The sequence below is a fragment of the Pleurodeles waltl genome, chromosome 12 (assembly GCF_031143425.1).
Source record: "Pleurodeles waltl isolate 20211129_DDA chromosome 12, aPleWal1.hap1.20221129, whole genome shotgun sequence".
NCBI classification, from domain to species: domain Eukaryota; kingdom Metazoa; phylum Chordata; class Amphibia; order Caudata; family Salamandridae; genus Pleurodeles; species Pleurodeles waltl.
Window position 1 is genome coordinate 523,066,449 of NC_090451.1, and position 23,761 is coordinate 523,090,209.

The 23,761-nt window shown below is 48.8% G+C and overlaps 1 protein-coding gene across 3 annotated transcripts in view; it reads right to left on the reverse strand.

Moving 5' to 3' along the window:
- The window catches only part of USB1 (U6 snRNA biogenesis phosphodiesterase 1), a 222,805-nt gene that overhangs the window by 152,225 nt on the left and 46,819 nt on the right, over nt 1–23,761 (reverse strand). For all 3 annotated transcript variants that reach the window (XM_069217438.1, XM_069217437.1, XM_069217439.1), the window contains exon 3: nt 4,424–4,607. In XM_069217438.1, coding sequence (XP_069073539.1) covers nt 4,424–4,607 — 184 coding nt within the window. The remainder of the gene's footprint in view (nt 1–4,423; nt 4,608–23,761) is intronic.

The window sequence follows — 23,761 nt, forward strand, 5'->3', positions numbered from 1 at the left end:
GCTTAGACACTGTAGGGGCACAGTGCTCATGCACTGGTGCCCTCACCCATGGTATAGTGCACCCTGCCTTAGGGCTGTAAGACCTGCTAGAGGGGTGACTTATCTATACTGCATAGGCAGTTTGAGGTTGGCATGGCACCCTGAGGGGAGTGCCATGTCGACTTACTCGTTTTGTCCTCACCAGCACACACAAGCTGGCAAGCAGTGTGCCTGTGCTGAGTGAGGGGTCCCCAGGGTGGCATAAGATATGCTGCAGCCCTTAGAGACCTTCCCTGGCATCAGGGCCCTTGGTACCAGGGGTACCAGTTACAAGGGACTTACCTGGATCACAGGGTGTGCCAATTGTGTAAACAAAAGTACAGGTTAGGGAAAGAACACTGGTGCTGGGGCCTGGTTAGCAGGCCTCAGCACACTTTCAATTCAAAACATAGCATCAGCAAAGGCAAAAAGTCAGGAGGTAACCATGCCAAGGAGGCATTTCCTTACAGATAGGGTGGAGGCCCGGGTTCTTTTTGGGCACCAGAAAGGGACCCTCTCTATGCTCTTTTGGCCAAGAGAGCGGTAACCTCCTTGCGGAGAAATGCCAGCTGATCCTCTGTTATCCGTTCATTGGATGGTAGCGTGGATGGAAGGGTAGTTTCGAAGGGGAGGGAGTTGCCCCTTTGGACTATTTGTAAAACCCACCTGTTTGACTCGATGGACTGCCAGCAGGGCAGGGGATGGTGAATCCTGCCCCGACTGGGCCCTGGTGGGGAAGCATCAGACTAGGAAAGTTTGGGGACAGCAGCAGATCAGGGAGGGCGGGGTGGACTGAGTAGACCACTGGCTCACTGATCCACATGGACGTTGGATCCTACATCTCTGGCCATGCAGAGGCTGGGCGGCATGTGCGGCACTGTGGCTGGACGGTAACGGACCTGATTGGGTGCCCCTTCTGTAGCCACGAAAAGGGTGAAAAGCAAATTGAGGGGGGAGAGGAGCAGCTGTGAGGCGTAAGGACTTGGCTGTAGCCTGGAACTCCTTAAAGCGCTCAAGCACCAAACTGCTTTGTCTCCGAAGAGACAAGTGACATCAAATGGCATGTCCGAAGGGTTGATTGGACATCCCCCGAAAAGCGAGACGTCCTCAACTAGGCGTGGCACCTCAAGGCCACCAGTGATGCAACCGATCTGCCTAGTGAGTCGGTCTTATCCAGCCCACATCGTATTGTGAACTTCGCTGCTTCTCTCTCATCAGTAACAGCGTGGGAGAGAATGGCCCGGGCCTCCTCCGGGACCTGTGATAGCACCTGCGCAACCATGTCCCATAAATTATGGGGGTAATGGCCCAAAAGGCATGTGGTATTCACAGACAGCAAAGCCAGGATGAAGGAAGAAAACATCTTCTTTCCAAGCTGATCCAGCCTCTTGGATTCCCTATCCGGGGGTGCGGAAGAGAATGCACGTGGGGATGTAGAGGCTTGGATGATCAAGTTCTCAAGGGGTGGGTGTTGTGTCAGAACACTGTGTCATTTGGAGCAGGTCTATGGCAGTCGGCGATTGTCCTCTTCACAGGAGCCCCTGTGCTGGGTTTAGACCAGGTCCGCAGCAGGACATCAGTGAGGGCTTCATTAAAGGGCTAAAGGGGTTCAGAAATGGAAGCCCCAGGCTGAAGCACCTCTGTCAGGAGGTTAGTCCTGACTGTAGGAAAGTGGCATCCTTTCTAGCATAGTTACCCACACTTTTTGCCTAGTGTCAGTGTGTGTAGACTGTCGAATACTGGGATCCTGCTAATCAGGAGCCCAGTGTCAGTACACTCTCATCTAAATTTGGTTGTATGGTAACTCCCTCCCCTCCCCCCAACACACATACATTTGGCATACTGGTGCCCCCATATAAGTACCTGGTATATGGTACTTAGGTACCCAGGGCATTGGTACACCAGGGGTTTCCCATGGCCTGCAGCCCAAGGGTCGAGTCGGTTGGACCTTGCTGGTCCCCAAAATCTTGCAAAGTTCGCGGCAGATTCTTCCTGCTTTTGCCAATGCTTGTTGGTGGCTCTGCCGACCATTGATCCTCTGCAATCCAGCAACCAAAATGGGGCAGCTTGTCAGCAACTCCAAGGAGCTTCCTATATCACCTGGACTCCGCAGCTGTACTCCTTCCTTCACTGACCTGCAGGAACTTCTCCCCAAGAAGGGCGGGCATTGCCTAACTGCACCACCTCAACATCTCTGCGTAGTCTGGACACTGTCCCCTTCTCTTTCAGGTTCTTCTCGTCCAGAATCCGTCCTTGGGTTCCACCGACGTGGTCCATGGATCCCAACAGCAGCTGGGCAAATGAGGCTCCCACTGACTCCAAATAAGGTTTCCGACGTCACTTCACCCTTATGCATCTGGGCTCCCTGGGGTAGGTACTCCACTTTCCTGGGTATCCATGGGTGGGGGCACTATCGAACCTTCCTTGTGGCAACTGGTTTCCTTGGGGTCCTCTGGGAAGAGTCCTGAATGCTGAGAACTCCAACTGCAGCGATCCTGTGTTAGTCTATGGGACACCCGGCCAGATAACACCTCTGCACACGGGTGCCTGGGGGATTTCTATTACTTACCTTGGGTGATTTCGTACTCCCCCAGCCCCGGGGATCCTAACACACTTACCTTGATTGGGCACCTACATTCTTATACCACTTTCTTAGTATATGGTTTGCCCCCCCAAATAGGGTCCCATGTATTAATATGCTTTTACTGTTTGTTTCTAAGTATATTGTCTGTGTGTAGATATCTCCAGGTGGAAATATACAAACGTTAGGATAGTACTAATGTTATAGTAAAGAATACTTTATGTTTGTAACACTTGGTGTGGTTCTTTCTTGTGTAAACATCACAGACTGACTGTTATGGTATAGTAAGTGCTTTGCACCCCTCTCCAAAAAAAAGCCTGAGCTGCTCTCCACAGCTACGACTAGAGAGCTTTGGTTATCTAGGCACCAAAACATTATCACTAAGGGTTGCCTGGACTCAGAATAAGGTGCCACACCATAGGGGTACACCAAAAACTGAGCCAGCCTCATACACTGTCTGCCACTGATGGCAGCTCGAGGCCCAGGACCTTAGCCGTTCTTCTCACCACCACTGAGTAGGACGCTCCCTCCTCCATAGCCACAGTAGGGGAGAAAGCATGCCAGTGTCAGGGGAAATGTCCAGACCACTGACATCACCCAGGGCCATCCGCCAGTCCATGGGATCTTCCAGCGACCTCTTCCAATCCTTACTGTACCCCAAACCAAGAGAATAAGGGTCAGGATCCGACATAGGGAGCAAGGTACCTGTTGAAGTCTGAATCAGCATCGCAATATGCTGGTCCAGCTCTGTCGGAGTTGGCAATAAGGATGGGGGCGGCCTTAGGAGCACTGACGTCAGAACTAGCGTCGGAGAAGGTTAAAGTGGTACAACCAACTCTGGTTCAGATCCAGGATCAGATCCATGGGTGCCTCCCGGATCCGAGGCCGAAGCCACCGGTGCGAAACCCAAGGGGATTCCTGCCGACCCTGTGGGGTTCGAAGGCGCTCTGGCAGAGTTGCATTGCCCAAATATGAGGCGCATGGCCTCATAAAACTCACGGGTTGGGCCAGGGGCGCCCTGGCTCTCAGAATCCCAGGAAGGCGAAGAGCCGAGGAATGACAATGCTCCTTTTCTCTTGTCGGCTGACAGAGGGTAATAGCGCTCTACTTCTTTTTGTGCCTCGACTTGCCTGACCGTCCCGAGACTTGGAGTGGGACGATGAAGAATGGGAGCTCTGCAACCATTCTCTGGACCTTCCTCTCAGCCAAGATCGGGAGGGAAGTGGAGCTGAGTGCCTGGTTGCAATGAGCTTTAGGGACCGCTCCCTCAAAGCTTTTGGATTCATTGCCCAGCACTCAGAGCACGACTCCAGGTCGTGGTTGCGCTCCAGAGACTACAAGCACACAAGGTGCGGATCCGTCACGGACATCGTCCGATGACAGATCTGCAGGGTTTGAACCTCGTCTTATGTGACGACATCTTGGCGCACCAGGTGTGTCAAGACTCACAAAATCCTCAACAAAAAGTCAAAAAAGACCTGTCAAAAAGTGACTGAAGGGTAGCTCTTCTTCAGATCTGAGTTGACTGTCGCTGAAAGAAAAAAACTGATGTCAGTGTGCCGGGGTGGCGCCTATATAGGTCCTGCGATGTCATATCAGACATGCATGATGAAAGATGCGAAGCCGAACATCCCTACCCGAGGGCACGAAGGGATACTGCTCAAGAAATATTTCTTGATTCAGACGGACGCCTGAGCAAAATTCTAAAGTAAGGAATCTGCAACTAGAAGTCTCTATCAGATACAGTCTATCAAAGGAGTAAAGACACAAATCATTCTGTCTGAGAAGGCGACAAAGATGCACAAACATACATAGTTGATTTACCTGTGTGTGGGCAAAAGCTTATCTCTGAGGGATTGGACGAACAAGCTTATCCAGTGATGTCGTAGAACCACTGTACGCGACAGGCTGATGTGAAACTCCTCCATCTTAGTCAGTACAACACCATATTTGTATGCATTAGATACAAGCATGTCCACAAGTTCAGGGAATTCCTCTACAGGTTCATCTACCAAGAAAGTAAGTGAAAATCAGTTCCAATCTTCTGCACTCTCAGTCACTATCCTAGAAAGGAAAGGCAGCAAAACACCTGGCCTTATTAGTTTGCCCTTCTGTATTAAAGACCCCAGAGACCTATTTAGTTTCTTCTTTACCCAAGTGGCACTTCCAACTTTTTCTGTCCTTCTGAGACACCTCAAGTTTTGAACTCGTTAGGTCTTACTTATAGCCAACTTTTAGTTATCATTGTCAAAGTACTTTTTTTGAACAATCTCAATACCTATAGTGGGACTGCTTACCAATGGCTAGCTTTTTGTCAATCTAATTCGCTTGCTTCTTATTTGAGCCCTTCCCTTCCTCTTCCTTTGTGTCCCTCTCCTGGAGAATAGCTTCATTTTCATCCTTTTCACTGAATGACATGTAGCCTTTCACTACTTACATTCATGGAACTACGTTTTAACTTTTCCTTTCAGCACTCCATGGGAGTGCATGTTACTCTCTCCATGTGCTGCTTCATCCTTTAAATAGCCTCCCCTAACCCATGTACTCCATGTTGCACTTGAGTTATTTTCCCACCCAATCCAAAAGTAAATAAATAAATAAATACACAAAAATAAACTTTAAAAAATATTATTTAGCTTGTAGGACGCTGGCTCTGACTGTGGAGTACACCTACGGTATAGCAACCTATACGGAGTCCAGGCAAACCTTTGTGATAGTGAATAGATGTCCAGATAGCAAAAGCTCTCTAGCAGTAGCTGAGGCAAGCAGCTAAAACTCATCCAGGAGGAATGTAAAGCACCTGCAATACCACAGTAGTCAAACAGTAACTAAAACGCAAGTGTTGCAAAAATAAAGGACTCTTTATTACAGCACTAACTACCAAACTAGCATTGGTATATCTCTATTTGGCGATATCTACACACACTATATACACAAAATAACTAGCAGAAATAGCATAAACTATAAAGGACCCTATGGGGGGGGGGCAAACAATATACTAAGTAAGTGGAATGTGAAATAGTAAACCCATGCAAGGTAAATGTGGTAGTTAGCTAGGGACTGGGGGTAGATGAAAACACTAGAGGTAAGTACGATAAGCGCCCCCAGCAACCATGTGCAGAGTGGTTACCTACCCAGATGTGCCCACTGACTAACAAAGAGAAGTAGCGGTTGGAGATTGTGTGCTTCAGGACCCTTCCCAGTGGGCCCAAGGAAACCAGCAGGCACATGGTAGGTTGGAGAGTGACCCCACCCAAAGATACCCAGAAGACAGGAGTACCTTCACCAGGTGACCCGGGTGAATAGGGGAGAAGGGACTTTCGCTGAAGTCAATGGAAGCCTCGGTGGAACCCAGAGATGGATTTCGGACGTGGAGGACCTGAAAAGGAAGGGGACAGAGTCTGGCACCCTCGGAGGTGCCCAGGTGGAGCAGGTAGCAATGCCTACCCTCCTAGAGGTGAAGCTCCTGCAAGCGGGTGGAGGAAGAAGTCCAGCTGCGGGGTCCAGGAGCAGCAGAAGATCCCAAGAGTCACCTACAAGCTGCCCCTTGCGGTCGCCAGATTGCATAAGGGTCAGTGACCAGTGAGGCCACCACAAGCACTAGCAAATGCAAACGGGAGCTTAAGTTGTATTTGCAAAATTTTTGGGGACCAGCAATGTCCAGGAGACTGTTCCCTTGAGGGCAAGTTAGGGCTGCCCCTTAGCACACAGGGAGGCCAGCAGAAGTCGTCAGAGCCCCATGAGTGACCCACAAGCGAAGGACACAGGGAGTCACAAGGAGGCCTCAGCAGCACAACAAAACCGAAGTCCCACATCGCAGGAGTTGCAGGAGAGGGGTTGAGCTTCCAGATGCAGAGTGCTGGAGGCTGGGGCTTCCTGGTGCCTGGAGATCGCCAAGAGGAACAGTCAACAAGTCTTGGCAAGAGCAACAGTCGCGATGCACAGCAATTTCAGTCCAGTGGCAGAAACAGGGGCGCACCGTCTCCCAAGTTGGACAGAAGACAAGCAGGACCCAGAGGAGGCCACAGACCCGCCACCTGTGATGCAGAGCCTTTCAATGTCCATGGGAGAGCAGACCCCACCAGCCAGTCTCCGTTGTCTGGAGATGACCGCGGATGCAGGGGAGTGACTCCTTCCCTCAAAGGAAGATTCCTTTGTGCTTCCAGGTGCAAACAGAGTCCTTATGACCCTTTTCGATGCACAGTTTGGGCTGTTGCAGAATTCTTGCAGTATCCAGAGAAACAATGTTGCAATGGAAGCCTTCCCATCAGAAGCAGACTTGTTTCGGTCCCAAAGCAGACTAGCAGTGGTTCCAGAAGCCAGGAGCAGAAGATGTCTTGCAGAGAGTGCGTTGTAGAGTCTTAATTGAGGAATATGAGGACCTACCCTCGGGGAGCCCTTAAGTAACCCGTAAAGGGGGTTGGTCGCTCTCTGAAGTTTCCCATCTATCAGAGGGGGTCAGGGACGTCATCCACCTGGCCTAACTAGTCTGATGCTCCCGGGGGTCTCTGTCCATCTTGCTTCCAAGATGGCAGAATCAACCGGCCACCTGGCAGAGCTCTGTGCACCTCCCTAGGGGAGGAGCTGAACACGGGTGGTCACTCCCCTGTCCTTTGAGTAGTTTCGCCCCAGAGCGGGAACCGGGAGTTCCTGAACTGGTGCAAACCAGATTATGCAAAGAGGGCACCAAATGTGCCCTTCAAAGCAGTTTGGTGGCGCTCGGAGGCCACCTCACCCCGGCCCTTAGACTCCTAATACATAGGGAGAGGTGGTCACACCCCTCACTTGCAGGAAATATTTTGTTCTGCCTTCCTTTGCCTCAGCCAGTCTCACCAGCAGGAGGGCAGAACAGTGTCTGGAGTCGGCAGCAGCGTGAGCTGGCAGCCACACCCTGTAAGGCTGCATGGGGAGAACTAGGGGATCCTGTAAAGGACCTATAGAGTACAGGGGATCATGCAACTAGCAGTGGAATGAGTGTACTTACATAATTTCAATATGTTTGATAACAAACATGCATAGGTTTGAAGAAGCCATTATGTAGTTGGATCCCTGTGTTGACCAGTGTCCACGACACACCTTAAGATGGCTTCCCCACATTTACAAAGCCCAGGGAATGGCATCTGGGGTTTGTAGGGGTACCCTGCCCATGCAAGGGTACCCGCACACTTAGGGATATGCACCCTGCCCTTGGGCTGAAGGGCCTACCAGATGGGCGACTTATAGTGTCAAAGTGCAGTGACCACGATGCAAGGCAAGCCTTACATTGGGAGTGAAAGGGTGCATGCACTATTTCACACAGACTGTAATGACAGGCCTGCAGACACAGTTTGCATGGACTCCCATGGGTGGCACGAAACATGCTGCAGCCCATGGGAGACTCGTGGTGTACCAATGCCCTGGGTACCTAAGTACCATATAGTAGGGATTTATATAGGTGCACCAGTGTGCCAATTGTGGATGTAAAAAGTTTACTAGCAACCAGAGTTAGAGGAGAGAGCACAGACACAGGAGTTCTAGTTAGCAGGATTACGGTGAACTACAATTTAAACACACTGACATCAGTGAAAAAGTAGGGGTAACTATACTAAAAAGATGGTACTTTCCTACATAGAGGCTGCGAATTGCTGCATGGCTGCCCCCTTCACAAAATTAGCCTTTGCACAAATGCACACATTTAAATTACTTGTATTTTATTTACCACTCCAAAATATAGGTCTAGTGTGCATTGGATTTGTCTCTAGCTAACTGTCAAACCTTAGCCTAGCAAAATAATAATTTGAGTTTCGTTTTCTTAGCCTAGGTGGATATGTATAGCTCAGAATGCATTCAGCAGTTGTTTTATCACTGGAGTCTAATGGCCCTCAGTGGTTTTATTCTGGATATTCAAGTCTCCCACTTATGTCTCATGGCCAAAATATTCCATATCTTCGGTCCCAGTGAGCTGGAAGTGGTACTTCCTTTTTCTTCCAGAATGATGCTAATGTCATTTTGGTTGCTCCCAAACAATTCCACATATTAAAGCAGTTTGATGCTATTTGGTATTCCAATTGTGGTGAATGCAAACTTAGACTCACAAAGTTAAAACCAGTTAGAAGGGGATATGCTAGTATTTGTTTCACATCGGCTAATATCTCAGCCCTATACGCTCTCATGTGCAGGCAGTTTCATCAAATGTGATAGAAATCACCCTTAACATCACAAGCCCTCCAACAGAGATCCCTGGTTTATGGGGAAAACGTTATGAATTGTGTGGGGGTCATAGGTACCAATTAATAAATAAAACCTTATAGTGCTCTTCTTTGCCAATTACACGACATATGTTCTTAGAGCGATCTCCAGAGGAATTGCCATTGTTTACTATTTTCTTCCTTATGCTTAACACCTTCCCAATAAGCTTTAATGGTACTTGAGACGTTAGTGTTTAGGTTTAGTAGCAGGGTATAGAGAGCAGAGTTCACAGCCTCGTCCCTTTTGTTAAAGTCACAAATTTCTCTATTTAAGTTAGGTCACGGATTTGCTGACTGTTTAATCACCACGATCATCACCCAATGTCTAGTCTGGTTACAGTGGAATCTCTAATCTTATACTAAATGTAAAGCCCATTTGCACTTCTCAAAAGTTTGATTTTAACTGTATTGAACCTGCCCGAGACAGTCGGGCACTTTCCAGTTATCAAATGGTTCTGACTTAACTGAAGGCAGGATTATGATAAATTGGTGTGTATGGAGACAGAAACATTGGGAGATCGGTGTATGTGGTCACACAGAGTGTATTGTTGATGGGGTGATGAGGTACGAAGGTAGGCATTTGCAGGTCCCTATAGTTTGGAGTTCCAAACTACGAACCAAACTAGATCCCCCACTACCGCTCGATTCATGCGTAGCCATAATTTGTCAGCGTCTCTCATGTTAGTACTAAGTTGTCCTGCTTTAGAATAGATGGGGAAGTCTGGAAGTGAGAGGCCTTTATTTTTCTCACATCTACTTAGAACTTTATAGGCTACTCGGGCTCTCCCACAACTCATCCCTATTTAGACCATAACATCATCATTTTTAGGGTTGTAAATAAGTCTCTAAACACTAGTATGGGAAATGCCTGAAATAAGTACAAGGCCCTCGGTACGGCATTCATTTTGGTAATATTTATCCTCCACTAACAAAAATGGCATCCAGCTCCTCAGGTCTTCTCTCAATGAGCCGAGAATCCGAGGATAATTGTCAGTCTACAGATCGGACAACTTCAAGGTGGAGATCGGTTATTTTCAGTGTTGAACACGTAAAAGTGTCCAGAGATTTCAACGTCCCTTAGTGGAAAGGTAGAATGTCTAAGACTTGGATGCGTTTATCTTAAACCCGGCCACTTGCTGAAATGCATGCAAGTAAGCAGTTGTCTTAAAGTATCACATAGTGAAATTTTGTGAGTTTTCCCCGCCAAAAAGCACCCCCTTGATTTTTTGGTCCTTTCAAATCTTAGCAGAAATGATTCAAAGCTCAGTGTGAAAAGGAGTGGGGTAAGCGGACAACACTGATGGGCTCCTCTGCTTAACTTAAAAGTTCTAGTCAGCTTACTCCTTATACACATCCACCTACTCCATCAGGTATGCGGCGCAACAAATGCTATAGTGTGTTTGTTGGCCTCCTTTGAATCCTAGTTGGTCTCGGTTAATGATATTGGGTATTAGTCTCTCAAATCTGGACGCCAAAATTGTATATAGCTTAATGCTGATATTAAACAAGACAATCAGCCTTTCAGAGGCATACTTTTTTGTGTTTACCAGTTAAGGTTGGCTTCAGTTACGATGAATAAATTATTCCCACTTGTGGCATTGCATTTTATTATTACATGGTATTCATACAGCAAGCATACATTCAAGTTTCTTGGTGCTGAAATAGCTGTGAACAGACCTAAGAAAACATGTTTTTTGAGATATAGAGGAAATAAGATAAGACTTTTGTATCTTTTCTGGATCTCAGAGCAATGGGTTCAGAGGGAAGACGTTGAAGTAAGGCATTCCAGAGACTTTTTGCAACGGAGTCTGAAATAAAATGGTCACTGAAAGAGAAGGATCTTGTTTTTGGCACAGATAACAAGAACTGGTTGTTAGACCTTAAACTACACGGGGATTTGGGCTGCTAACAACTCGATAGAATATGGTCATAGATTTAAAAGTGACTATTTGCCCGAACGGAAGTCAATGTCGCTACCTCAAGAATCGAGTTATATGTACTTGGGTTCCTGCTGATCAGGTATGCCACTGCATTTTGATTTCTCTAGCGCAAGCCCTGCTCTGTTCACTGTCGTTAAAAGGTTATAACCCCTGATGTCTCCTCTATCGATCCCCAGCAGCTGCACTCACTACCATCTTTCCAAGGATCTTGATATTAGCTACCTGAACATTATGTTGCCGAGTGATTAGGCTCAGGCTGCAAACAGAGCGTTTATTTTCTTTTTTACCACAAAGCCAGGTGACTTGGCTTATACACAGGGTAAATCCATTCTTCAAATACATAGTAGTAACAACAACAGCCTAATGCCCCCCCCCCACCCCCACAAACACTGCCTCCCTCCAAGCTGCATCATGGACCGGTCTCGCGGTTCTGTAGGGTATCGGTTGGTCTGAGGAGTGAGGGCCAGCAGGTCTCCAGGTCAGACCCCCAGGCAACATGCCCCCATATGGGGACTCTAGGGTGGGCATCACCACCTATTTGGGGCTCCTCAAATCCCCGTATCACCTCCCCCCTCTGGAGATGGTGCTGCTGCGTCAGGTTCAGTGTCTCTCATTCATTCCACTATAATCTCTCACACTTGAGCCACCTCCATTGGCTTCCTGGAATACGACTCCACCTTCGTAGCTGGCCCACTTGTCCAGTTCCCTGTACCTACACCAAGTGCCTTCTCTGAGACCTCGACTGGCTTTTCAATTTTGCATAATCGCTTGCTTTGCCAGAACCATAGCCAGATCAATAAACTTATTGGTAATGAAAATGTCACTTACCCAGTGTACATCTGTTCGTGGCATCAGTCGCTGGAGATTCACATGTTCTGCATAGCTCGCCATCTGGTGTTGGGTCGGAGTGTTACAAGTTGTTTTTCTTCGAAGAAGTCTTTCGAGTCACGGGACCGAGTGACTCCTCCTTCTGTCTCCATTGCGCATGGGCGTCGACTCCATCTTCGATTGTTTTCCCCGCAGAGGGTGAGGTAGGAGTTGTGTTGTAGTAATAGTGCCCATGCAATGGAGTGACTAAGTATGTACCTATTTAAGGTTAAAATAATATATATACAAATGTACAAAGTTGAAGCTAACTTCCAAACTGCTACAGGCTCCCGGGGAGGTGGGTGGGCACATGTGAATCTCCAGCGACTGATGCCACGAACAGATGTACACTGGGTAAGTGACATTTTCAGTTCGAAGGCATCTGTCGCTGTAGATACACATGTTCTGCATAGACTAGTAAGCAGTTATCTCCCCAAAAGCAGTGGCTCAGCCTGTAGGAATGGAAGTGGTTTGAAATAATGTTCTTAACACGGCTTGACCTACTGTGGCTTGCTGTGCGGATAACACGTCTACACAGTAGTGCTTGGTGTAGACCATGTGGCTGCCTTACATATTTCTTGCATTGGGATGTTTCCTAGAAAGGCCATGGTAGCACCTTTTTTTCTGGTTGAGTGTGCCCTTGGTGTAATGGGCAGTTGTCGTTTTGCTTTAAGGTAGCAGATTTGGATGCATTTAACTATCCATCTGGCTATACCTTGTTTTGATATTGGGTTTCCTGCATGAGGTTTTTGGAATGCAATAAATAGTTGTTTAGTCTTTCTGATGTTTTTCGTTCTGTCAATGTAGTACATTAATGCTCTTTTGACATCTAATGTATGTAGTGCCCTCTCAGCTTCGGAATCTGGCTGTGGGAAGAACACTGGTAGTTCACTGTTTGATTTAGGTGGAACGGTGAAACAACCTTTGGTAAAAATTTAGGATTAGTCCTTAGGACGACTTTATTTTTGTGTAGTTGTATAAAAGGTTCTTGTATTGTAAACGCTTGAATTTCGCTTACTCTTCTTAGAGATGTAATGGCGATGAGAAATGCAACCTTCCAGGTTAGGAACTGTATTTCGCAAGAGTGCATGGGTTCAAAAGGTGGACCCATGAGTCTTGTTAAGACAACATTTAAGTTCCATGAAGGAACAGGTGGTGTTCTTGGTGGTATAATTCTTTTAAAGCCTTCCATGAATGCTTTAATGACTGGTATCCTGTATAGGGAAGTTGAATAGGTAGTCTGCAGGTATGCAGATATTGCCGCAAGGTGTATTTTAATGGAAGAGAAGGCTAGGTTAGATTTTTGTAAGTGAAGCAAGTAACCCACTACGTCCTTTGGAGTTGCGTGTAAAGGTTGGATCTGATTATGATGGCAGTAGCAGACAAACCTCTTCCATTTACTTGCATAGCAGTGCCTAGTGGACGGCCTTCTGGCTTGCTTTATGACGTCCATACATTCTTGGGTAAGTTGTAAGTGTCCGAATTCTAGGATTTCAGGAGCCAGATTTCTAGATTCAGCGATGCTGGATCTGGATGTCTGATCTGTTGGTTGTGTTGTGTTAACAGATCCGGCCTGTTGGGCAATTTGATGTGGGGTACTACTGATAGGTCTAGCAGTGTTGTGTACCAGGGTTGCCTTGCCCAAGTTGCTGCTATTAAAATGAGTTTGAGTTTGTTTTGACTCAATTTGTTTACCAGATAAGGAAGGAGAGGGAGAGGAGGAAAAGCGTAGGCAAATATCCCTGACCAGTTCATCCATAGGGCATTGCCTTGGGACTGCCTGTGTGGGTATCTGGATGCGAAGTTTTGGCATTTTGCGTTCTCTCTTGTTGCAAACAAGTCTATTTGAGGTGTTCCCCAGAGTCTGAAGTAAGTGTTTAGAATTTGGGGGTGAATTTCCCATTCGTGGACCTGTTGGTGATCTCGAGAGAGATTGTCTGCAAGTTGATTCTGGATCCCTGGAATAAACTGCGCTATTAGGCGAATGTGGTTGTGAATTGCCCATCGCCATATCTTCTGTGCTAGAAGGCTCAACTGCGTTGAGTGTGTCCCCCCATGTTTGTTTAGATAATACATTGTTGTCATGTTGTCTGTTTTGACAAGAATGTATTTTTGAGTTATAATTGGTTGGAAAGCCTTTAATGCTTGAAAAACTGCTAGCATTTCTAGGGGATTTATATGCATTTTTGTTTGATGTACGTTCCATTGTCCTTGTATGCTGTGTTGATCGAGGTGTGCTCCCCACCCTGTCATGGAAGCATCTGTTGTTATTACGCATTGTGGCACTGGGTCTTGGAATGCCCGCCCTTTGTTTAAATTTATACTGTTCCACCATAGAAGCGAGAGGTAAGTTTGGCGGTCTATTAACACCAGATCTAGAAGGTGACCCTGTGCTTGTGACCATTGTGATGCTAGGCACTGTTGTAAGGGCCTCATGTGTAGTCTTGCGTTCGGGACAATGGCTATGCAGGAAGACATCATGCCTAGGAGTTGTAATATCATCTTTGCTTGTATTGTTTGTGTTGGATACATGCGTTGTATGATGTTGTTGAAATTTTGAATTCTTTGTGGACTTGGAGTGGCTACTCCTTTTGTTGTGTCTATTATGGCTCCCAGGTATTGTTGTACTTTGCACGGCAAAATGTTGGACTTTGCAAAGTTGACAGTGAAACCTAGTTTGTAGAGGGTTTGTATGATTTGATTTGTGTGTTGTAAGCACTTTGTTAGTGAATTGGTTTTGATTAGCCAGTCGTCTAGATACGGGAATACATGTATTTGCTGCCTTCTGATGTGTGCAGCCACTACTGCTAGACATTTTGTAAAGACTCTTGGTGCGGTTGTTAAACCAAAAGGCAATACTTTGAATTGGTAATGTATTCCTTTGAATACGAACCGTAGGTATTTCCTGTGCGACGGATGTATTGGTATATGGAAATACGCGTCTTTGAGGTCTAAGGTTGTCATGTAGTCCTGTAGTTTTAGCAATGGTAACACCTCTTGTAGCGTGACCATGTGAAAGTGGTCTGATTTGATGTAGGTGTTTAGTATTCTGAGGTCTAGGATTGGTCTCAGTGTTTTGTCCTTTTTTGGTATTAAGAAGTACAGTGAATAGACTCCTGTGTTTGTTTGTGTGTTTGGTACTAATTCGATTGCATTCTTTTGCAATAGTGCTTGAACTTCTATTTCCAGGAGTTCGGAATGTTGTTTTGATAAATTCTGTGCTTTTGGTGGTATGTTTGGAGGGAATTGTAGGAATTCTATGCAATAACCATGTTGGATAATTGCTAAGACCCAAGTGTCTGTAGTTATTTCCTCCCATGCTTTGTAATAATGACCTATTCTTCCCCCCACTGGTGTTGTGTGGAGGGGGTGAGTGACATCTGAGTCACTGCTTGGTTGTAGGGGTTTTGGGGCTTTGAAATTTTCCTCTATTCCTAGGGAATTGCCCTCCTCTGTATTGGCCCCGAAAGCCTCCCCTGTACTGTCCCTGGTAGCTGGACGGTGTTGCCTGCGAGGTGCTGGCTTGTGTGGCCTGACCCCGAAACCCCCCTCTAAAGGGTGTCTTGCGGAAGGTGCTGTAGGTTCCTCTGCTCTGCGGGTAGTAGAGTGCGCCCATGGCTTTAGCAGTGTCAGTGTCTTTTTTAAGTTTTTCGATTGCCGTGTCCACTTCTGGTCCGAACAGTTGTTTTTCGTTGAATGGCATATTGAGCACTGCCTGCTGTATCTCTGGTTTGAACCCAGACGTTCTTAGCCATGCGTGCCTTCTAATGGTCACAGATGTATTAATTGTTCTTGCAGCTGTGTCTGCTGCGTCCATAGAAGATCGTATCTGGTTATTTGATATGTTCTGCCCTTCCTCAACCACCTGCTTTGCCCTCTTTTGTAGTTCCTTGGGAAGATGCTCGATGAGGTGTTGCATCTCATCCCAATGGGCTCTGTCATAGCGCGCAAGTAGTGCTTGAGAGTTAGCGATGCGCCACTGGTTTGCAGCTTGTACTGCAACTCTTTTCCCAGCTGCATCGAACTTGCGGCTCTCTTTATCTGGGGGTGGTGCATCCCCAGATGTGTGGGAGTTGGCTCTTTTCCGAGCTGCTCCTACTACGACGGAATCTGGTGGCAGCTGTGTGGTGATGAAAACAGGGTCTGTAGGAGGTGCCTTATACTTCTTTTCCACCCTTGGCGTTATTGCCCTACTTTTGACCGGCTCCTTGAATATTTCCTTTGCGTGCCGAAGCATACCTGGCAGCATAGGCAGGCTTTGGTAGGAGCTGTGGGTGGAGGAGAGGGTGTTGAATAAAAAGTCATCCTCGACTTGTTCTGAGTGGAGGTTTACGTTGTGGAATTGTGCTGCTCTAGCCACCACTTGAGAGTATGCTGAGCTGTCTTCTGGTGGTGAGGGCTTTGTTGGATATGCCTCCGGACTGTTGTCCGACACTGGGGCGTCATATAAGTCCCAAGCGTCTTGATCCTGGTCACCTTGGCTCATGGTGGTGTGAGCCGGGGAATGTGACGGAGTTTGCGCTGGTGAGACGTTAATTACAGGTGGAGGAGAGGGTGGCGGAGTCACCTTTTTCACCATTTTTGTTTGTGGCGCCTGGTCTGTTTGAAACTCCAGTCTCCTCTTTCTCCTAATAGGGGGAAGGGTGCTTATTCTTCCCGTTCCCTGCTGTATGAAAATACGTTTTTGCGTATGGTCCACTTCGGTGGATTGCAGCTCTTCCTCAAACCTATGCTTTCACATCTGAGAGGACATTGATTGTTCCTCTGTATAAGAGCCTGGACCTGGGTCGGTTACGGGTTGTTTCGGCACCGAAACCCTGCCTGTATCTCTTTTCGGCTCCGAGGTGGCTTTTTTCTTTTTTGGCGTCGAAACCTCTCGGCGTCGATCTTCGTCGGTGCCGCTGTCTCGGCGTCGAGCCGCTTCTACACCGCTATCTCGGTGTCGTTGCTTTTCTCCAGCACTTTCTCGATCCCGAGAAGGCTGCGTGCCGGTGTCTCGACCGGAGTCGGACGATCTCGGCACTGTTTTGGCCTTTTTCGGTGCCGATGGTCGGTCACCGAATTTAAGGGTGGAGCCATGGCCTGGTGGCAGTGGCGTCCCCTGGGCCTTGTCACTTTTCTTCTGTGTTGTTTTCGACGTCTTACTCACGGTTCTTTGATCGTCGAATTCCTCGGAGTCCGATTCGTGGATCGAAAAGGTTTCTTCCTCCTCTTGTTCCTCGAACTCTCGGTGCGCTGTCGGCGTGGACGCCATCTGAAGTCTCCAGGCTCGACGGTCACGGAGTGTCTTTCGGGACCGGAACGCACGACAGGCCTCGCAAGTCTCTTCACTGTGCTCGGGCGACAGGCACAGGTTACAGACCAAATGTTGGTCTGTATACGGGTATTTGTTGTGGCATTTGGGACAAAAACGGAACGGGGTCCGTTCCATCAACGTTGTTCGACACGCGGTCAGGCCGACCAGGCCCCGACGGGGGATCGAAAACTACCCCGAAGGGCACCGGAGCGCGTCGATCTTCGATGCGGTGCTGACTCGAACTACGCCGATCCCGAACGCAACAATACCGACGAAAATCTTCCGATATTAACTAACTTTCCGTTCCGAAACTCGGAGCGACAGGAACACGTCCGAACCCGATGGCGGAAAGAAAACAATCGAAGATGGAGTCGACGCCCATGCGCAATGGAGACAGAAGGAGGAGTCACTCGGTCCCGTGACTCGAAAGACTTCTTCGAAGAAAAACAACTTGTAACACTCCGACCCAACACCAGATGGCGAGCTATGCAGAACATGTGTATCTACAGCGACAGATGCCATCGAACCTTAAGTTTAGGCCGGGTGGGGAAACCAGTGCAACAGCTACAGTCCAGGTGAGCACGGGAGCTCCCTCTGAGTAATATCAGTCATATAGTTCGGAACCCCCTCCCAGTATGCAGTCAAGTAAGGGGAGGACCACGACATATCGTGAACACCTGCTCCATTAAAACCACACCTTGGGCAGGCCGGTCAGAAAAGAACTTGTTGATCCTGCCCAGAGAAAGATACGCCTTATGAAGGATATAGAAATGTATCAATTTAAATCAAGCGTTTCATGACGCCTTCAGGGTATGCTCCAGGATCTTCCCCTAATCGGGTCCCCTAAGCCCTCCTCCCACTTCTCACAAAGCCTACGAGGGGCTTCATCATATCAGCCCGAAAAGCCCTGTAGAAGCTGGAGACTGTCTTAAACACTCCAGATAAGATGACTGCTCTGGTGTGTGGTTGGTTCTGCTAGTCCCACTCCCCAGTGAGGCCGCATGGGAGCCCTTGTTCTTTACTGCTGTTCACAGAGCCTTCATTGCCATGCCACACACCCCACCTCCTAACTGCATTTTCAAGAAACAGAGGACTCAATTGAACCCCACCTTTCTCTTGTCAATCCAGTTTCGGCTCTGGACAAAAGCAAAAACATTTCAGGGGTACCATCATATGGGAACGGGAGCAGAATGTCAACTCTACTGTCACTGTTCCCTGACACCGCTCTCATTTTCAATTAGTCTCAGTTTCTGAAGGCATATGGATTGTACAGGATTATCATACACTTCTCCAATTCTGATGGTATACCCAACAATTCAGTCTCGAGGCAAGTGACTCATTTCATGTCAATATCCTTTTCCTGCAGTAAGTACATTGAAAGAGTGTTTCCATCAGAACACTCTCCTAGCTCTCTACTCCTATATCTTTCATTGATCTTACCTTGAATTGGTGCTCCAGGATCTTTTTCACAACCCACCTCACTTAAGGTGACCCCTTCCACTAACCCCCAGGATTGTATCAATGGTTAATTCTCTGCAATCTTACACTGGACGTAGTTCTGCACCGCACAACACTCAACTGAGTCTCAAGGTAGGCTACTTACTTTTCACCCCAAAAATATTTTACCCACCTCATTCCCACTGAAAAGCACAAGTGCACTTTAAGCCTAGACCTAAGAATTGTTTCCGGGGGCTGTCTAATTCGGCCAGCATGGCGGCCGCGTTCTATCAGAGCTCCATGGCCCTCTAGTAATCCGACCAGATCCTACCTGACCAAGCGGCACCCTGGGAGTCCTGGGGGCCACAGACGTAGTGAAGGAGAATGGAGGGAGAAGAGCTTGCCAACGCAGAGGGAAAGGCAGGCAGAACTTGCAAGACGCGCCTGCCGCGGGCCCGCCTGACCCTAAGATGGCGGGCGTCGCATACCGCGCTTAGGCCTCGGCGGCCCCGAACAGTGATCCAGTGGGGAGCCGTATTGCCTCGCCCCCCCCCCCCCCCTCAGCCCTGGGATGGCAGGGCAGCTAGCGGCAGACAGAAGCAGGGAACAGACCCGGCTGCAGCAGAGACTCAGCAGTGGTGTGGTGCGGGGCCGTCTGGCCTTGTGATGGCGGGTGCCGAATGATCCATTCTGGGCCCCAGCAGACTCCGGGCCTGAGGCACGTGGAGAAGGGCCTGAGACAGGCGCGGGAGGCAACAATAGCATACGCCCATGACGACAAGGTCCGGGAGAGACCAGAGCGGCAGCTGTAACTTGGATGTAAGGTGGGGAGGTGGCTGACAGGGACGCACAGGAGGTGGTGTCCCCCTCACCACTCGTGACCACCGCGGCGAAGGAGAAGACAGTGGGGGGGAGCCCGTCATGCCGAGGAGTTTCACACACACTCCTGAGACCTTACTCTGTGTCTCTTCTATACCTTATACCTCTAGATGAGACGGAGGGCTTACACGTCCTTTTTCTCTACATACACGCCAGCTTAATTATCGGGGAGCAAGACACAGCGCCCCCAACACAAGAATTTACCCAAAAGAACTGTTTTGTTTATAGATCGCACCATAAAAGATTTTGGATCCATACGTGCTGACTTATGAGCACTCCCTCACGAAGACTCGGGGATAATAGTGCTTTGCCCCGTCACGTGATTCCCACTACTCTTTCTCTATTGATCGTACATTATCTTGAAGAGTTTTACTTGATTAGGATAAGCCATCTATTCATGTTAACACCTTACTTATATTTTGCCCTGAGGAAGTCAATGAGATTAATTTCTCGGAGACAAAACACGTGTTGGCTGTTGGATGTTGTTGTGATGACCACATATGGAATCTTTCTGATGTGATGAACATGTATGAAAACCTCGCACAAGAATAAAGACACTGAACTTTAACTCTGTTTGGATTATATATTGATTTTCCGAAGACCAAGAACCTAACTGCACAGACTCTTATCTAATTTCATACGAGTGCCCTGGCTTTTTGAATCAGTTTGGTTTTTCCTATTGGAGAAACACTGGAGGTGCTGGGAGGACCCTCCGTTCGGGAGCACCATATTTACTATCTATTGTTAAAGTAATGTTTTGGTGATATTCTGTTAGCGCCTATCCCTATAATTTTCCCCCCTTTTCTTCACAACAGTGGGGGGAGCCCACTTCGAGGGCAGCCCCCCTGGAGCAGCGTAGGGGCCCTTGGACGTGAGACGGTTGAGCCTTGTGGGCAGAGCTGGAGGCGGTGAGGTGCTTGAAGGCTGGCCGGGGGAGGCCCCAGGTATCGATGGTGTGTGAGGAGCGGCCCCGCTTTCTGCCTCCCCCACCCCCCCCCCAGTTTGAGGCCAGCTGGTCCTAGACCCATGGGTTCCCCTTCTGCAGACAGAGTGCCACAGGGCCACATAGACTCGCTGAGAGGGAGGCGGCGTGGTGGAGTGGGGGACTGGCGGTGGCCCATGGGGTTGAGGCCTCCTAAAGCAGGCAGCTGGGGCCACCACTGGATCAGCAGTTCTCCATACCTGCAGCCCAGCGGAACCGTACGGCCAAGCAATGGGCCGGCATAGGGAGCACAGCCCGCCCAAGCCCAGACTACGATGGATCAGTAAATGGTCCCCACTCCTGCGTCAGATGGTGCAAGTAAAGCAGCTGGTCCCTCCCCAGAGCCTGTGGCGTCGCAACAAGACCTTGGTGCCATCCTTAAAGCAATCCAGGACTCCCAAGAAGCTCTAGAGCACAAGATCGACCAACTCTGTGTTGACCTTTCCCCAATCCGGAAAGACCTGCGCGGGATAATGGAAATAGTCTCCGAAGCGGAGAAACGCATTTCCACATCAGAAGACGAGGTGGCTGTCCTCAAGCGTCAAGTTTCTAAACTCACCTCCTCGACGGCGGAGCTGCACAAGCGTGCAGAGGATGCCAAGAACCATTCCTGGTGCAACAACCTGTGACTGGAGGGCCTGCTGGAGGCTTTGGACGTTCCAGATCTGGCTGTGGCGCTTGAGGCCTGGTTTCGCACCTGGATGCCTGAAGAGAAATTGTCCTCTATCTTCATCATAGAACGAGCGCACTACTCGCTGGTGCCCCGACCGTCGGTAGGCGTGCCGCACCGACCAATAATCCTGAGGATCCTGAACTTTAGAGACCGCAATGCAATTCTGCGCAAAGCCAGAAGTCAGACAGCGCTCCGGTACCAGAACTCCAAAATCTTGGTTTTTCCAGACTACTCCAGGGCGGTGCAGCAAAAACGCAGGTCCATCAGGCGGTCAAACAGAAACTATGTGCGCTGAACTTGCACTAGAAGCTGCTCTTTTTTCCCCACTCACCTAACCGTTATTTTCCAATCCAACAAGTTTTTCTTTGACTCACCGGAGCAAGCCTGGGAGTGGGCTGCTGACAGACACGTCCTGAGGCCTCCGCTGCGGGTGCCGGATCGGCCCTGTCTGTGTTTGCAGAGGACACGCCGACTCCCTTGGAGTGAGAGGGCTGAAGGGGAAGAGGCCCAGACTCTGAGACTTAGCTCGGAACACCTGGCAGCGGCTGGCTCCTGGGCCGGGGATAGGCAGTAGTTTGAGAGACTGGAATGTTCTTACTTTGTCTTCATAGTGATGGCCAGGTTGCATATCCGTAAACATGGCACTGCTAAATATTGAGGACCCCCTTCCCCCCAAAAAAAATGTTGTTGTTGTACTTTGCTACGTTGCAAAAGTGTTGAGTAGGGCCCACAGATGCTTCAAGGGTAGAAATATTGGATCGGGTTGGGGGCGTTGGGAGGAATTGTATTGGGTTGTTGCCTTTGTTTTGTTTTTTCCAGGTTAGACCCGTACGCAGTCAGTCACATGCAGACCAAGCCGTTGCCATGGGTTGTCCACAGTAGCCTTTGTGCTTGACCAGAGTTGCATTAAATGCCATTACCTCCACCTGCAATATGTCTACGGTACTCTCCTGGAACGTGAATGGTCTGTTAGACCCCATCAAGAGAGTCACAGTCCTTTGTTATGTTAGGAGATATCGCCCGGGTAGTTCTCTTACAGGAGACCCACTTGGTGGGAACCCAATGTTTGCTTCTCGGTCGCTTTGGTTACGACCGGTTATACTACTCTGGTTTCTCCAGGGGCTCCAGGGTGTGACCCTCATGCCCTATAAGACGTTGCCCATGCTGGTGGACAAGGTCCACACCGACCCTCAGGGGAGGGATGTAGGAGTGGAGGGCCGCCTGGCAGGTTGACAAGTCAACTTCGTTTCATGCTATCTTCCTCTGCAGCTTTTTTGGCCCATGCTGGCAGGACTGCGCACTCTGCTTGTTTTCCTACCGCAGGGAACTGCTATTCTGGGAGGGGACTTCGAAGCGGTCCCGGGCCCACTCCGAGACACTTCCACTGTCCAACGTACGGGGCGTCACATGGATTCTATGTAACTATCGAACTGGGCGGACTCCTTGGGCCTGTGAGACGCATGTCAGGTTTGGCACCGCAGACAACGGCATTTATCTATCGGTCGTCGGCCCATCACACAGAGGAGCAGATAGATTTAATATGGCTCCCGGCCGCAGATCTCCTAGCCTTGACCTCAGTACAGATCCTGGCCCGCGGTATCTCGCCCCACGCGCCGGTCCTCTTAAGTTGGGGTGCCCTGGCGCAGAACGTGCAACCGATGTGGCGCTTCAGCGCCTGGTATTTGAAAGACCCCGACTGTGTTGAATTCACTGACCAAGAATTAACGCACTACTTTGGAGAGAACCATGCCTCAGTGGCCTCGGCGGGGACCCTCTGGGCGGCAAGCAAACCTACTTTGAGAGGCATCATTAAGGGGTACATCAGGCGGTGGAAGTCCAGCGGGCATGGAGGATAACTGAACTGGAGGTATATATGGCAGAGCTGAAGCATCGAGACAGACGGCCCGGGTGGAGGATTTGAGGCAGCAGTTGGAGCTTTGGTGGGCAGTTCCGACAGGTGTCAACAGCATTGGCAGGCCTCGAACCTAAGAGTCTATGACCTGGGCAACAAGACCGGAAAACTGCTTTATTGGATGGCGACCCTCGATGTCTCGGCCCGAGTGGTGCCCCTTACCAGGGATCAGACGGGTGCAGCACAGGAAGACCTGCTGGCAACTACCCCGCACTTTTGCCTCCTATTACAAGAACCTTTATGCCAGAGTCCCCCAGCCCACAGCAGAACAAGAAAACCATATTCTGGGTGACATTCAGCTACCCTCTCTTCTGTTGTCCTTGGTGGCAGTACTGAACCTACCTCTGTCAGAAGAGGAGGTGGGGGAAGCCATCTCCACGCTTCAATCTGGGAAAACAGCAGGGCCTGACGGATACCCGGTCGAATACTACTATGTAATGAAATACACTGTTCCAAAAAGAGAAGAGAAACAGGGAGAACACTAAGGAGTCCTAATTATTAGGAGCAAGAGTAGAGTAGAGTAGAATAGAGGGTGCAGGATCAAGCTGTAACAAGGCCATACTGGATGGCAGATGTGTTCCAACATACATATGGTAGACAGTACAGATGATATTCCTAAAATACAAGGGTGCTTCACAGCGAAAAAGTGATCCAAGGTATGTCATCATTTAACCCTTGGAGATGTGTGTTAAGTTTATACACCCAACGTTGCTCCAGTTCAAAAAGAGGTCTCGTCCCCTTCTGTGCGCAAGTCTGCAGTACGACCCACCACGTCTTCCGGGCTATGGTTTGCTTCTATGTAGTGAATACTTAATTTGGTCGTGGCTCGACCGCATCGAATATTACTACGGTGTTAATTTATTCTCAATTTTACTGCTCTTGTAGTCATTCCTACATACCGTAAATTACAAGGGCAGGTGATCAAGTAAACACAATTGCGGGTATTGCA